The following is a 15,645-nucleotide window of genomic DNA, read 5'->3' as shown; positions in this document are numbered from 1 at the left end:
GGTACTGGCATATGTACAAATAGAGGATTGTTGAGGCACCTAATTAATTCAGAGGCTTGCAGACTCAACTCTGGAATGTATAAGTCTATTATAAAGATTTATGTGTTAAGGAATTATGTTCTGAAAGTGCTGTGGGGAAGGTTGTCCAGTTGTATTTCCTCTTAAAAACAATTATCACTACCACCACTCTCAAACTATTGATGTGCATTCAAGATCACCTTTGGTATATATTCTCTCTTATCGAAGGTCTGGCATATATTGTATTTCATCCTAGTACCCAAATTTCTGTTGATGTATCTTTTAAAGTCTTATGAACATGGTCTCAGTCTTTTTGTCAGTAGGATTGGATGTGTAAATAGACTGACAGACTAACAAACATGAAGATTATGTTAAGAGATGACAGTGATGTTCAAAATTGTGGTAAAAAGTCAGTGTCATGAAATGCCTGCCCCTTAACTTTTGATGGTGCTGTGTTTTAACTTGTAGCATGCTGTACTTTTGCCTGCTCTGATTGTATGTGTATGCAGGTATCTTACTGTTTGATAATATCATTTGTTTCTATTTTTATTTTAGCGTGAAGAATTGACTACCAAGAGCACAGAACCGACCACACAGGAAGCTTCTAAAGTAAACAAGACCAAAACAGAACGAAATACTAATGCCACTGGTAATTCTACTACTTCAAAAGCAGCTGCACCTAAGGCAGAGAAGACTGAAAAAGTTCAAGCTCCAAAACAGGAACGGTCTGTATCTGCAGTGAAGGAACAAAAGGAAACTACTGCTTCAAAACAGGAGCGTGCTGCATCAGTGCCTAAGGAGCAAAGGGAGCCTGCATCAAAGCAGGAAAAAGCTGCAAAACAGGAGAAGTCTAATGGTCCTGCCCAACTATCTGGTGCCCCAGCTCCAGCAGCCAACCCTGCCCCAGTCACAAACACGGCTCCACCGTCCACTAACAGTGCTGTGCCAGCCCCTGTTCAGGCTCCTGCCAAGCAAGAACCTGCCACTCCACCACCAACCAAGGAGCGGAGTCGCAAGAAAAGGAGTGAGCTGGCAACCTTGCAGCAGATGAGTGAGTACACATTTTAATTTATTTGTAAATTCCTTGGAGTGTATGGAGTGATTGATTGGCTATCCCCCACTGACGAGTATGATTGTCTTCATCATGTACAATCAGTTTTGTCTCTGGGTTCTTAAGCAGACCCTACACGGTCAGTAATACTGATCAGAAATACTGAGTCAATAATACTGACAGTACGCATCAATATTGTAGAGACCTTACACGATCATTATTACTGTCAATATTTTGGTCAGTACCAGTGCACTAGCTTACCATTGCGGCATTCTCACTTTACAAATAAAGTCAATAACCGTCACTACGGAATGAGATTTATAACATGCAATTGCGGTATTCTATCAAAATGGATCGTAAAAGACGGGCATTTTGTAGCTATCATATTAGTACTGCACGAAACGCAGTTTTAAACGTAAACGATGGGTTATAATTGGCTTAGGAAAAGAGAAGAGTATTCTCATATGAAGTGTTGAGGGAAACACAATATACCGAAGCAGAAGATTATCAGAACTACGGTATCTCCGAATGTGTGAGGGTACTTTTGAGAAATTACTACGAATGGTAGAGCCTTTTGTAATAAGGCAAAATACAAACATGCGGTGCTGTTTATCGGTGGCAGAGAGATTAGCGGTGACAGTGAGGTATCTTGCAACTGGTATAATTTTTTAAGATTGGTAGAGCCTTTTGTAATAAGGCAAAATACAAACATGCGGTGCTGTTTATCGGTGGCAGAGAGATTAGCAGTGACAGTGAGGTATCTTACAACTGGTATAAATTTTGAAGATTTAAAGTTTTCCGCTATAATGTCACCAGTTTCCATCAGTACAGCAGTTGTGGAAACATGTAAAGTATTGTGTTAAGTACGTTTATTCTGGCAGCGTTTCATATAGCTCGATAAACTTTTGCAATAGGCTTACTTGACGGTTCCACAAGCACCTCTACTTGGCCTTGGTGAGAAACGCATTTGTTGTCCACCGTTGCTCCGTTGATACTGACAGAAATAATGACAAGCGCACTCACACGGTCAGTATAACTGTCAGTATCCCCACCACTCTACAGTACTGACGCTCGCAGATCAGGAAATCCGGATCTGCTTCAGTACTGGCCATCATTCCATCATTCCAGTCCACACGCGATCAGTATTACTGTCAATATTTTTCGGTACTGACAGTTTTATTGATCGTGTAGGGTCTGCTTTAGGTGACTGTAGATTCCTATCCTGCAAGCACAAACTTTTCTACAATGGTGACACACATTATTATCAAGGTTAAGGGCCAATTGCTGAGGATTGTTCCTCCTTAGGAGCACTTGCTCTTTTCTGGCTTCTCTTTTGTTATCTTTAAATTTCCGACTGTGCTGTTCAAACTCTGCACACTTCAGGCAGTTTGATGTCATGTTCTATGGGTTAGCAAAAATGAATGTAAGCGATTTGTCATTTTTTATTTTGGGCAATGTGGGTGTGTATTACTTGTGCTCATACACTTTCGATTCACAGTATTATGATCACCAGCTAAGGTTCAGATTAACCATCCTGTGCTGAACAGACAGCAGCTAGACAGGTTGAGAGTGACCCCATAAGATGCTGGTAGGTAGTCGCAGGAATTTAGATTCATGCTGTCTGCAGTGCATCCCATAACTGCTGAAGAATCTGTAGGGAGATCATGATTGAGGTGGTCCCACAGATACAGTGTTCAGTTCATGTCTGTGGCATTAGGAGGTTAGGAAAGTGCATGGAAGTCTTTGTTCTCTTCCAATTATTGTTGGATATTTTTAGTTGTGTGGCATATTGTATTGCTGGAAGATCCTATTTACTGAGGGAAGAGAGTGGGAGGTATGAGTGTATGTGATCTGCAAGTATTGATTGGTCAAGTGTGTCTGCTGTGTTGATGAGTGGTCATGGGATGCCACGAAAACGTTCCCGAAATTATAACGTCGCCACCACCTTGGGTTCCTTCAGGAAAGGTTGCATGGTGAGTGTTCTCCACCATGTTTCTTGATATGCCACCATGAATCTGTTCAGGGAAGCAGGTAACGGGTTTTCTCATCAGTGTTGCCCATCATTTAAAATTTCTTAATCACATGCAACACGATACAGAAGAATGGAGAAGGAAACACTCGCAGCAAGTATGAACCACTTCTTGACAATGCTTGAGGGCAAACACTGCTCCACATACCCCAACTTCACAAGTAGCAGTGATGTTGCTGCCCTGTTCATTGGCACGTTTACTATACAGAACAGCGAACTGCCCTCTGTTTGGGCTGATAAGCAAGCCTCTGCACTAGTCAACCTCTCTGCCAACGTGTTTACTGTTGACGTGTCTGGTTAACTATCGTGGAGGGTCCTTTGGACACACATCTGGTAGCACCATGGTTCATTTTGACGAGTTGCTCCTCAGTAGTGTGTCGGCCAATCCACCCTCGTGCACCTTTGCTTCTGACATTTGCTTTTCACGTCAATGTGCCTAAAAATAAAGATTGCAAAATTGGGCAAGGACATTCACTTCTTGAAACAATGTTTATTACACAATTTAACTCAGGATTTCCTTAAAACCAGCTTGAAAAAACTATGTTAATGCCCCCAACACTCGAAAACCCAAATCGAAGTAAATAAAATTTGGCTTAAGAATGAAATAAGATTCCTATACGATAAAAAATTCTTGCTTGAACAACAAACTATATGAGACAAACCCTGAGACAGCGTACCTACGTACTTCTAAAGCTCAGTGGCACATATTTCACACAAAAGTCGCTGACAGATTATTTAACATACTAGCTCAAAAACAATCAGCACACAAGAAGCAGCTTAATAATCTCAAAAACAACACAAGGTTTAACAGACCAACCATAGAAACTTCTAATAAACTCAGTAACCAAGATTCTTTAACAGAACAGCTTCATCCTCCAATAGTTAACTTAACAAGAACAAAACTAACAGACAAGGAGAATGAGATCCTTAAAAAAGGTCTGAAACACAGTTGGCTGATCTTAAAGTTAACACACTAGTCATAGAATCAGAAACAGCCATAAACAAGATGCCTTCAGACTTAACAAGACAAGGTCAGATTGGATGTTGAATGGAAACTAAACGAAATCCAGAATCTAAAAAACAAAACACCTACTAACAGCAACATATACAAAGAAGCTTTTGCTGAACGAGAACATATCACCAAGTTCATGAAGAAAATTAAAGATTGTGACCTTATTATTACAAAAGCCAACAAGGGCAATACAACCGTCGTCATGGATAAAACCGATTATATCGGAAAAATGAAAAATTTTTCAATAACGGCTCCTTCTCTATAGTTAAAAAAGATCCAACCCAGCAAATTCAACGTCTCTTAAAACAAACTTTTAAAAAACACATCATTCCTTTTTACAGAACAAGAAAAAACACGATTACTTAATATGAATCCCGGTCTACCTACCCCCAAAGCTTTCCCCAAAATCCATAATCCGACGTCCCCATACGCCTCCTCATTAATTATAGACATAGCCCATTATACAAATTGGCCCAATTCATTCAGAAATTCCTTAGTGAAAATTATAAATTTCAGTCGAATTAATAAAAAAATTGGACAAATTCAAAATACAACCTTTTCACACCATTCATTTGATATCAACAATATGTATTCCAGCATTAACACTAAAAACTCTCTCCCATTCAAGATTTCATGCAGGTCCTAAAATTAGTGGTTAACAACTATTTTACATTTGACAAATGCTTATATCAACAAGATGGACTGGGTATGGGGTCACCAGCCTCGGGGATTTTGGCGGAGATATAAATAGATTCCCTAGAATACACAGCAATTAATAACATCTTCTCAAACATATTATTTTGGTCCAGATATGTCGACGATATCCTGGTGATTCTAGATGATAGAACAGTAAATGCAGCTACCACCCTTAACAACTTAAACAATATAGCTTCTCATATAAAATTCACTTTGGAGTCTGAATCCAATAATTCAATAATTTTTTTAGACCTTACAATTAAGAGATTACCTTCCTCACAAGAATACATCTATAGAAAACCAACACAAACATCAACAACCATCAGAAGAGACTCTACACACCCATACACACATAAATGCGCCACTTACTACCGTATGGTAGACAGAGCACTAAAAAAACAGTTATTTGAAGAAAGAATTGAACACCATACGTTCCATCGGTAAATATAACGGATATAATTCCTCATTCATAGAACGTATCATCAACAAATGCAAACATAGACCAAAGTCAACGTTATCTAAAAGACCGAACCCCACCCTATATGCCACCTTCAACTTAAACGTACACAGTGTAACCAACATCTTTGAGAAACATAACATCAAAATTTCGTATAAAACCAACAATAGAAATATGGAAATATTGCACAATTCCAGGTCAATAAACTAATCCAACATTTTTACAAAATCAAGCTTCTATAGTTTCAAATGCAATAACTGTTTTTCCTCATACATCGGACAGACCGAAAGAAGTTTTAAAGTTAGATACCTTGAACACGTCAATGCCATCAAGTATAATAGGTTTTCGGCAATAAGCCAAGACATCCATTATTCAAAACACAATTTGAGTACCATAGAACAAAATCTAGAAATTATTAAGAAAATAAACAAAGGCCCTTTGCTCAATGTTACAGAAAATTGTTGTATTCATTTAGACCAATTTTTCAATTCCGATCTAAACCCAACGAAATATCAGAAAAAACTAACATTCTTTTCGACTTCTTAATCAGTCTTTAGAGGCATTATATCCACAAATAAGAAATCAATCTTTTACGCTCTGCGCAACACTCTCCTACGCTGCATACCACCACCAGTCCATCCTCCTGACCCGTCTTAAACCACGCCTTCCCACCCCTTCCCCCGACCGCCTCCCTTCTATCCCTTCCCCTCTCTCCTACCCCTTCCACCTCACCTACCACACACCCAACTCACTCACGTCCATCCACGCTCAGTCCACACCTCTTCTCACAAAACACAACAAGTACGCTGAACAAGGCGAGTCCCAAATTCAGTTGTATGCCTCCACGAATTTGCTTTACCCCTATTTCAAGCAATCTGCTTCACTAACCTAGTTTTTCTTTCTTTTTAGGCCTCACTATATTGAGCTGAGACAACTAATTTAAATTCAACCTCATTCAACCACCCAACTTCCAGTGTACTGGCTAAAAACAAATATAAGATGGCCTTGCCACTCATACATTATATTGGACCTTGACTTATATCTCCATTGATATTAACAGAAATGTGGACATTAATTTTATTTTGTCATCATATACATCATACTCTTGCTCTTACTCTTGCTCACCAACTTTAAATATACAACACCAATGTACCATACTAGACAGTAGAGCGTTACATCACTCCGTCATATTTTATCCATTGTTTATTTAGTCTTAAATGTGAAATTGTAACCACTTGTACTTTGCATTGCATGTATATTGTATACAGTACTATGGTATGTATCCTGCCCATCTTGTAACTTCAAGCTGAAGATGACGCTATTGTGCGTCAAAACTGGTACTTCAAACTAATAAATAACATGTTGTAAACATCTTTATATGACATACTTAGTATTGAATAGGTTGAACTTCCCCTCAATTCCAATTGTGAATATTATGTGGTGCTCTATAGTATTCACATAGATTATTCATAGGGTTTTCATTTTTCCACCCACAATGCATGTTCTTGTTTCCAAAGAATAGTTTTACAACTAAATCATTTGTAACGTTTATCTCCAACATGAAAGGCATGCCGGCATAAGAGCCGCTGTAACAGCAACAACCATCTTCATTGTCGGTAAACAGCTATTCAGCCATTTGAATCTCCTTTGCTTGCGGGGTGGAAGTAACGTCTCTCTGCCACAGATTTTCTGCACATGTGTGTAGTCTGAGACGTTGTTGTGATATTTAACTTGAACATTCTACAAGTGAAGTGCAAGACGACGTTCTTGATGACAACATTGTAGCTGAACCAAGAACAAGCGGAAATACAGTATTCAAAAGGACAAACAGCGTATGATGATAAATGTGATGTCACTTTGATGTGGAGCAGAGGCCTGTTTTGAACAGGCTGTACTTTTCACTCATAATACAATGTGAGCCTGTGTTACCTGTGGGCTGAGTACTGCGGGTCGTAGCTCTGTATACGTGGGCACGCCAGCGTTTGCTGTAGTATCCATGGAGCAGCAGTAGTGTTTAAAGAGATTGGTCTGAAGAGTCCATGTCTAGACTCCATATAGGATAGCTGATAATATCAGACTGGATGCTAATCTCATTTGTAGTGGTAACGAGATAATGTGATCCTTCCAAAAATTATATAAATTTGCCATTACATTTTTGGCCATGGCTGTTCTGCTCTTAATCTCAAGAGCACTAATCAAATATAGAGCCTAGTGCAGAAGCAGACTATCCCTTAACTTCATTACCTACTTTCCTGGAATTTTGTGAGGTTGTTTTCCCGTGATGTCTAAACCCAATCGGACAAACAAAATCTTTCGACTAACCAGAGATACAAACGAAGTATGATGCCAAAGTGAGAGGCATATAGAGAACTTATTTTATAGATCTCATTAGGATAACAACATAAATAGCACAAGGGAGGAAATTAGTACCCATTTCTGCTTGCAATTCTGTTTTAAGCAATTCTGTTTCTACTCGTAGGACCAAAAAGTGTGAGGTTCACGAGAGCCTGTATTCATATTGTTAAAGGTGATATGTCACGCATAAACTCTGAAGGCGTTATTGCTTTATAAGTTAATGTACTGTAGAGTGTTTTATGGCCTCTGTTTTGCAGTCTTATGGGCAATAAAGAGGATTGCATGACCATTTAAGTTTCTCAGGGAAATCTTATTAAATTTTCTTTCATGTTCTTTGAAATCAAGTGTAGAATATGAAATATGTACTGTTATCTGCAATAATATGCATTTTATAGTCTGTTATTAATTTGCTCAACGATAGATATTACGTGCTCTAGTTAGTTCCTACAGGCACTCTGTACCAAATGCTGGTGGTCTGACATCCTTCTGGCTTCAGTGCCCTAAACTATAAAATGTTACTTGCCTATGAGTTTTCTCTGGGCTGTTTGTTCAGTTTTCAGTTTTGTCCGGTTGTATATCCTTGTTACTGCTTCATTATTTCACAATATCTGAACAGTTCAATCTGTTCAGGAGCTTACTTAGCAGTGTTTTCTTCACATATGACAAAGATTGCTTTCATGATCCCAGTTTTGGTGGTAGAATTAGTTGTACATTTGTTGGCTGTTGTTGCTGCTTCTTTCTAGTCTCTATCTTCAACATCTTAGAATTCTAAATATTATCTGTACACATTTTGTTGATGTTAAATTGATCCCAAAACTAACACTGCTACCTGAAAAAGTGTAAAAGGTAACCTGAGAATTTCTCTATGAATTCTCCTTATAAAGACCAGTTTTTATTCTTCCCGTATTTTCTCCTTGCAGAAGATTGGCGACTGTTACGGACTTTTTGTTTGCTTTTTTTAATTATTATTTTTCTTTGCTTTTTGCATCAAAGCTGCGTCCTGCATTTGCAAAGGTTAAGACTTTGACTTCCCGGCACAATGGAGAACCTCCTGGTTGGTGATGGTTCTGCTGAGAGGAATGTCGACATTTTATGATACAGCCAAATTTGTAAGGCCTGTCTGTACTTGTTTCATTGACGAAACCTGAACTGTCCATCCTTCAGCACCGATAACACTTACCGACAGCTCGCAGTTGTACACAAGATGTTTTAATTCATGTGCACACTCCATGCAGTGCTGATTCTGGTTTTGATTTCTTTGAGATCCTGTTGTTCTGTTACCCAGCATTCTAGATAATTGGGATGCGACACTTTTCTACTAAAAGGAACCCCAGGGGTTGTTTACTTGGGAGCGTGGTTTGGCGACCATGGGGCCGTTAGCTGAGTCCTGGCATTGCTTCCACTTACTTGTGCCAAAGGTCCTTACTTTCATCCATCTTATCCGGCCTTCCTTGGTCATCTCTTGTTCTTTTCCTACCCCGACGGTATTAGGTCCAGTCTAGTTATAGGTCTTATTTTCAAGCCCTTTGTGACCCTCATCTTTCTTTGGCCAATACCTTAATTTTCCGTAGTAGTCTGACCCCTTCCATTTTCCCTATGATTAGTGTTAACGGATGATGGTTGCCTAGTTGTAATCAAGCAATAATCACCATCGCTGTGACGCCCTACAACACTGTTCCCGTCCTGGATGATACGTGTTGAAGCTTTTCTGTTTGCTATCATGAATTTTGTTTTCAGATTTTGATTTGTAGGATTTAATTGCTTTAAAGCAATGGAACTGGCAAACAGAAGTATTTTAGTTAAATTATTTGCCCATCACAATCTGTATAAACTTGTATTGAAATAATTGTAATGCAACATTCATATTGGCATCAAATTCGCTTGAACAATAACGGAAATAGCTATTAACCCATGCATTCTTCAACATGTGGACGTGGTGCAAGTATTGGCATTGAACATTGTCAAGTCAGAGAATATGAAACTGAAAACGCAGTATACTTTTTATGGCGTCTCTAATCTTTCACCCCTCATTAACTACGCCAGTTTAAGATGAATTGGTCGGTGGTACTGATAACATTTTATTTAATGATGTGTTTAATGATGTGCCGATAGAGAAATATAAATTATTTGGACGAAAGGTTTAAATCCTTCATTTGCAGGATATGCCACACTGATACTTCCGTCAACCACCGTGAATTACTTTCCCGGGTTTATTCCCTTCTGTAACTGAGTAGGCCCTAGGCTATCTGATGGCCAAGGTTGAAATAGGTTGACCCCTGCCCTACTAGCCTTGAAGACTAAGCGTAAGGTTTTTACCTTCGGCCAGGCGGAATTAAATGTAGATGAAATAAAATACCAGATTGTAATAATTATATTCGTGGAAACGAACTCTTTTTTGAGCCATCGCCTGATGACCCATACAACTCAACAACCATATTTTTTCCCATGGGTGTGTCGATGTGACTCTTCACCTTCATCTTTCTCTCCGAATGAAACGTTGAAGTCCCGAGGGGAAATTCATAATATGTACATAAGACTCGGCGTGGTTTTGTTAATCTGTATCCCGTGTTTGAGTTTATTTAGCCATATTTTATATTTCCTTAACCGTGAAGTGTTGTGCAAATGCTTATAATCAGCATTTTTGTGACAGGTGTTAGTGCTCTTCTTCGTACGTGGAGTGTAGTCATCACCTCGCGCGACCACTATCGTAACATTTCTGGCTCAGTGCTAATTTCTCGCATGAGTGGTGAGGCTCATTTTCTGTGAAAATGTGTAGCTATGAAAGACAGGATCGTAGAATACAGGAAATATTTTTAGAAATATTACAGTTGTAAGCAGTGGCGGCCGGTCAGTACGTGCTACCGGGCTCCAGCACGTAGCTTGGAACTGTAAGGAATATTATTTATGTACAGTACAATTATCCTGGTGCCTTTTCGTTATTTTGAGTACGATATGAATTTGTGTTTTGTGAAAATCAGGACGAGATCTGTCGAACACCTAGCGCCGTTCTCCCGGGAAACAAGGCTCGTGCTCATGTGAAGTGAGCCCTTGCCTGTAGCCTGAAGGAAGCAATACGCAGGCGCAGCCAAGCTTGCAACATTCCCCCTAGCCGGCGGAGTATACCGAAACCGGGATCAACTTTCACTGATCCCGTTTATAGTTACTTCCTCTCCCGCAAGGGGGTAGAATTACTCGATGTCTCCTGCTACCCTTATGTTCACGGCCGACTTGATGCGTCGCTCTAGCTAGCTCCTTGGAGCGCAGCGAGGGATCCAGTCGGCCGTGCTTATGTTGAACGTGGTAAGCGAACCTGCCACTAGAGAGTAGCATCGTCTGGGCTCGAAAGTAAAGCGTAAGTGATCTCACACATGCTTATTAAAATATCCATCTACCTTTTGTGTCAAAAATAAGGAATTCGTAGGTGAGTCAAAGAATCTTTGACTGACCCTAAATGTTATCCCGCATTACAATGTCATTTACTCTGGTGAAATGAAATAGCATATGGCTTTTAGTGCCGGAAGTATCCGAGGACATGTTCGATTCGCCAGATGCAGATCTTTTGATTTGACCTCCGTAGGCGACCTGCGAGTCGTGATGAGGATGAAATGATGATGAAGACAACACGTACACCCAATGATGGTTAAAATTCCAGACCCTGCCGGGAACCGAACCCGGGATCCCTGTGACCAAAGGCCAGCGCGCTAACCCTTTAGCCATGGAGCCGGACATTTACTCTAGTAATAGGGGAGGTCTCAATGAATCAGTTGGTGGCTCTTTCAGTTGCTTTGTGCGGTTTTTAATCTCGCGGTTATATTACTGGTGCGTGTTTTTTCTGTCATTGGGTTAGTGCTAAAGTTTATACGAAGATTTATCAACTTATTTATCCACTGCAGTGTATATAAAGTGAAATTAAATTAGTGTTCTTAGTGGGGATCTATATTCCCACGATTCTATTTGCACTGATGTAAGTTGCGCCATTAGGTTAGTAAAAACAATATTTTTCCAATGAATTATTTATCTCGTAGGCAGTTGTCGAAGAATTCATCTGCTTCCAAATTAATGTTGTTTTTGTTTGTTCTGAGTTATAAATCGTGGGAAAAGTTGTATTATTATTATTATTATTATTATTATTATTATTATTATTATTACCAAGTTTGAAGTATGCGTTGTTCATCATGGCAATATGCAGATTTAAAACGGCGTATTTAGCTTGTTTTTTGTAGCACGTAGGACGATTTTTTCACGAGCCGCCACTGGTTGTAAGGAAGATTTCAATGAGTCAGATCCAGAAGAAAGTTACAGTTGTGAGGAACTTAGGCCTATACAGAGACTGATAATGAAGTTAATGAGGGACAGAGTAGTAACGATTCAGTTCACTGTGAAGGAGGAAATAATTACTTGGGTAAAGACCATTTCAGTGGAAGAAAGATCCTCCTTCAAGGAACGTTCGGACGCACACTTGAACGCATATTAGCCGATGACGCGACTACTGCTGATTTCGTCATCCGCTTTGTGCGACAGTGGATTGTTCAAGGGTATGTAAATTGTAAGTGTTTTGTTACTCAGGGAACTCATGTTCCCTTTTGATTGGTTAGTGAACTTTTCCGCTTCATACAATATTTTTTTTGTTTCTTTTGTATTTCATTTCGAAGTTTTCTTCGTTGAATAATTAATTTTGTTTTATTTTATTTTATATTTCTTTTCCACTTAATTTGCTCAGAGAGGATGATTACCTAGTTGTACTTCCTCTTAAAACGAAAATCACAATCACCACCACCACCGTCGTCGTCAACAGAACATAGTATCAAATCTCCCTGGCGTCAAAGCCCATGCTAAAAGTACCTAGTCAACGCGCGAGTGTTTTTCACTATTCGTGGATGACTTAACGAGCAGAACTATTACTAACTGCACAGACATTTACATAGATAGTATTGTTGGAAATTACTCGAGAGATCGCGATGCTCAACGTACCGATGAATCTGACATGTGTGATTAGTACTCTGATACTAGCAGGTGTTTATCATTATTCTTCAGAATTCTTGACATGGCAAGAATTAACGCGTAGATCATATTTTCTTTAAATCTCACGATGCTTGAAACACTATACTGAAAGCTTACCGATGACTGTTCGAAAAAAAAAAGAAGAAAAAAAAAAAAAAAAAAAGCGGCAAAATTAACTGGTGCTGATGACCCCAGTTAGGCGATAAACGTCCGAGAACGAGCTCCGAAACAATAGCGGTGCGCAGGATGCTCTAGAAGCAAAGATGTAAATACTAAATTGTACTGTGGTCGCTGTTGTAGAGTGATGTGTCTAAAACATATGAGGAATATATGTGAAAAATGTTACCCAGATTCAGGTGTATTACAAAATGATAGACTGAGTTTCTGATTTAATGTTGAGTGCATTGGTACATGTCGTTTCGTCAATTTCATAACAGAAACATCGGGTGGAATTCAAAAATGTCCATATGTTGACTTGTTTTCTACCGAAAGGCATAAATTATGACATTATTTCATTAATTTCACATGCTTGCCACTTTTCTAGATCTGTGTTACACATTTCACGATTTTCATATGCTAGTCTCTATTGTAAATTTATATTGTATGAATGTTCAGTACTCGGCCCAAAGGCTGGTTGTTTCCCCAACCGCTCCACGATTATGTCTTTGTTGGTCTGGGCATCACTGAAGAGGCATGCTAGGGAAATGAGGAGTGAGGTAGTTTCCCGTTTCTTTCCTCACAGTCAGAAGTTGTTTATTAATTACATATCGGTCTGGCAAGCCCAGTGAAATGCATGCGCCAACCTGTAAGCAATATTTCCACACCATTCATAGCAGGGACTGGCTGCATAAGGAATGGCATTACTAGCATTGCTCATACCCCAGTCACTTTCATATTGTCAAAGTCAAGAATAAGACTGAGACAAATCATTGAAAGTAACAGAATTGCTCTAGCCCATACGATAAGACATAGTGCACTGTAAACTCTAGGTCTCGCCAGCAAGGGCACATATAATTTTTTTTGAAAAGGTATCTTTATGTAGGTAGTACTAAGAAATAAGATTTGGGGTGTTGTCAGCACCCCGCGCGACTACTAATGTTACAAATGAGTGGACGACTTCGTGAGGGTTAATATTGGGATTGGTGTTAATGTACCATTGACTACTTTTCCGGTTTTTGGAGGCGCCGCAGTGCCGAATTTCTTGTCCCACGGGAGTTCTTTCAAGTGCCGGTAAATATACTGACACGAGGCTGACGTGTTTGAGGACCTCCACATCCCTCCACATTCAGCCGCGACCGAACCCGCCAGCTTGCCATCTGAAGCCCGACACGGCCCAGTGGAAAAAAGGTCTTTATTTTGTCTTCCTCTATTGTACACAACACGGACATGCTGACTGGATTCACAGTTAACATATGCACGACTCGGCAAGGTAAAATAAGAGAAATGAAAGTTCGTCTGAATCGTTATACTTGCTGCTCCAACATTCAAGGTCTCTGGTCAGCCGGTTGAATGTTTCGTTGTGATCTTTGCCAGAGCTATGCTCAAGTGGTTGGCGTGATAGCTTCTTGAATGCAAGGCCACGGGTTCGTCCTCCGCGGTGGTCGGTAGGGTTGCGGAAATTCATAGCATGCCGTGTCGTTCATGCAAGCTTGTGGAAACTCGTTAAGCATTCATTGGAGAAAAATCTTTGGGGATAAATCTCTGGAAGGACTTTTCTTTACTCTTCGTGGACTGCCACCTATAGTTCATTGCCTGATAGCGCAGTAATATCGTATGGCCTCAGCTATCTTGTGTTAGCATGTTTGTAATTTCAGCTACCTGCGTGTCAGTTTCGACATTTTTTTTTCTTTACCACAGTAACGGGTCTCTACATTGAATAACCGGTGTCTGAATGTTAATTTTGTTGAGTAAACACCGAATTCGTCTGTGCGGAGATATTTTGCATACGGACATTGTACTACATGGAGTGCTAGATGGACTTCATCTCCGCCCCACTCTGTCTCATTTGAACCTACGATTTTGGGATCTGGGCGCCGACCTCTACCACTCATCCACAGAGGGAGCTAATTATTATTACTATTATTATTATTATTATTATTATTATTATTATTATGGTTCCTTTTTACCTACTAGGGACCACAGGACTCGTCTTAACTCTTAGCTAGGGTCTTCTGTTTTTCTTGGCCCAGTATGCTTTCATTTTCTGGCGGTGTGCCTGCTTCCTCCCATCTGGTCACGTAGATCCGGTGTTCCCTATACCTCTTTTGCTTGTGAGGGACAGTGAGAAGACTCCCTGTAAAATGGCTATCGGTACTGAGATCTTTTTTCAATAGTCTCTAATGGGATCTGCAGTTCCTCTAGGTCTGATTTTACTGAGATTATCCACTTGGTCTTGGAAGCCTTTCCCTTGTCACTGTGATGATTCTGTGGGTGAGCCTGCAGGGTAAGGTCAGTCGCCTTTTCTTCATTCACGTGACTCTCACGATCGTAGACCTCGGTGTTGTGCCTGATACTATAGCTGTCATCCTCTCTTATGGGTCCTAGTATCCTCCTCAAGATCTTCCTCTCTTTTAAGTTCTACTTTCCTGAGTGGGCCCTTCCGATTCATCAGGAGGCATTCGGAGACGTAGAGTACAGAGGGGTCTTACTACTGAGTTGTAGTGCTTCAGCTTTATGTTCTTGGAGAGGTACATGGAGGTGTAGATGCTTTTACTGACGCACCTGGTGCCTGTGGCCATAGTTTTGCTCTTGCTTACTGAGATCCATTCTCCTGAGTACTTGACTGCAGGAACGTTACTTATAGTACAGGGATTCTAGAAGGAACCTGCTTTATAGTAGTGATAAACTCAGTCTTCTGTAGGTTGACCCCTCAAGCCGGTTTTTGCTGTAATATTTTAGAGCCTCTGTAGTTTGTGAGTAGCCTCCTCCATGCTGTTGGCTGGTAGGGTGAAATCATCAGCAAAGACTAGACAGGATACGCTGAAGTTGTCTTTCTTGTACCCAAGTTTCAGTCCTGCTTCTGATGA

The 15,645-nt window shown here is 40.0% G+C and overlaps 1 protein-coding gene across 8 annotated transcripts in view; it reads left to right on the top strand.

Moving 5' to 3' along the window:
- The window catches only part of LOC136884204 (ribosome-binding protein 1), a 262,166-nt gene that overhangs the window by 25,591 nt on the left and 220,930 nt on the right, over window positions 1-15,645 (top strand). For all 8 annotated transcript variants that reach the window (XM_067156254.2, XM_067156250.2, XM_067156251.2 and 5 more), the window contains one exon: window positions 574-1,069. In XM_067156254.2, the coding sequence (XP_067012355.2) occupies window positions 574-1,069 (496 nt within the window). The remainder of the gene's footprint in view (window positions 1-573; window positions 1,070-15,645) is intronic.

The sequence above is a fragment of the Anabrus simplex genome, chromosome 12, assembly GCF_040414725.1.
Source record: "Anabrus simplex isolate iqAnaSimp1 chromosome 12, ASM4041472v1, whole genome shotgun sequence".
NCBI classification, from domain to species: Eukaryota; Metazoa; Arthropoda; class Insecta; order Orthoptera; family Tettigoniidae; genus Anabrus; species Anabrus simplex.
This window is presented reverse-complemented; position numbering and strand designations above follow the sequence as displayed.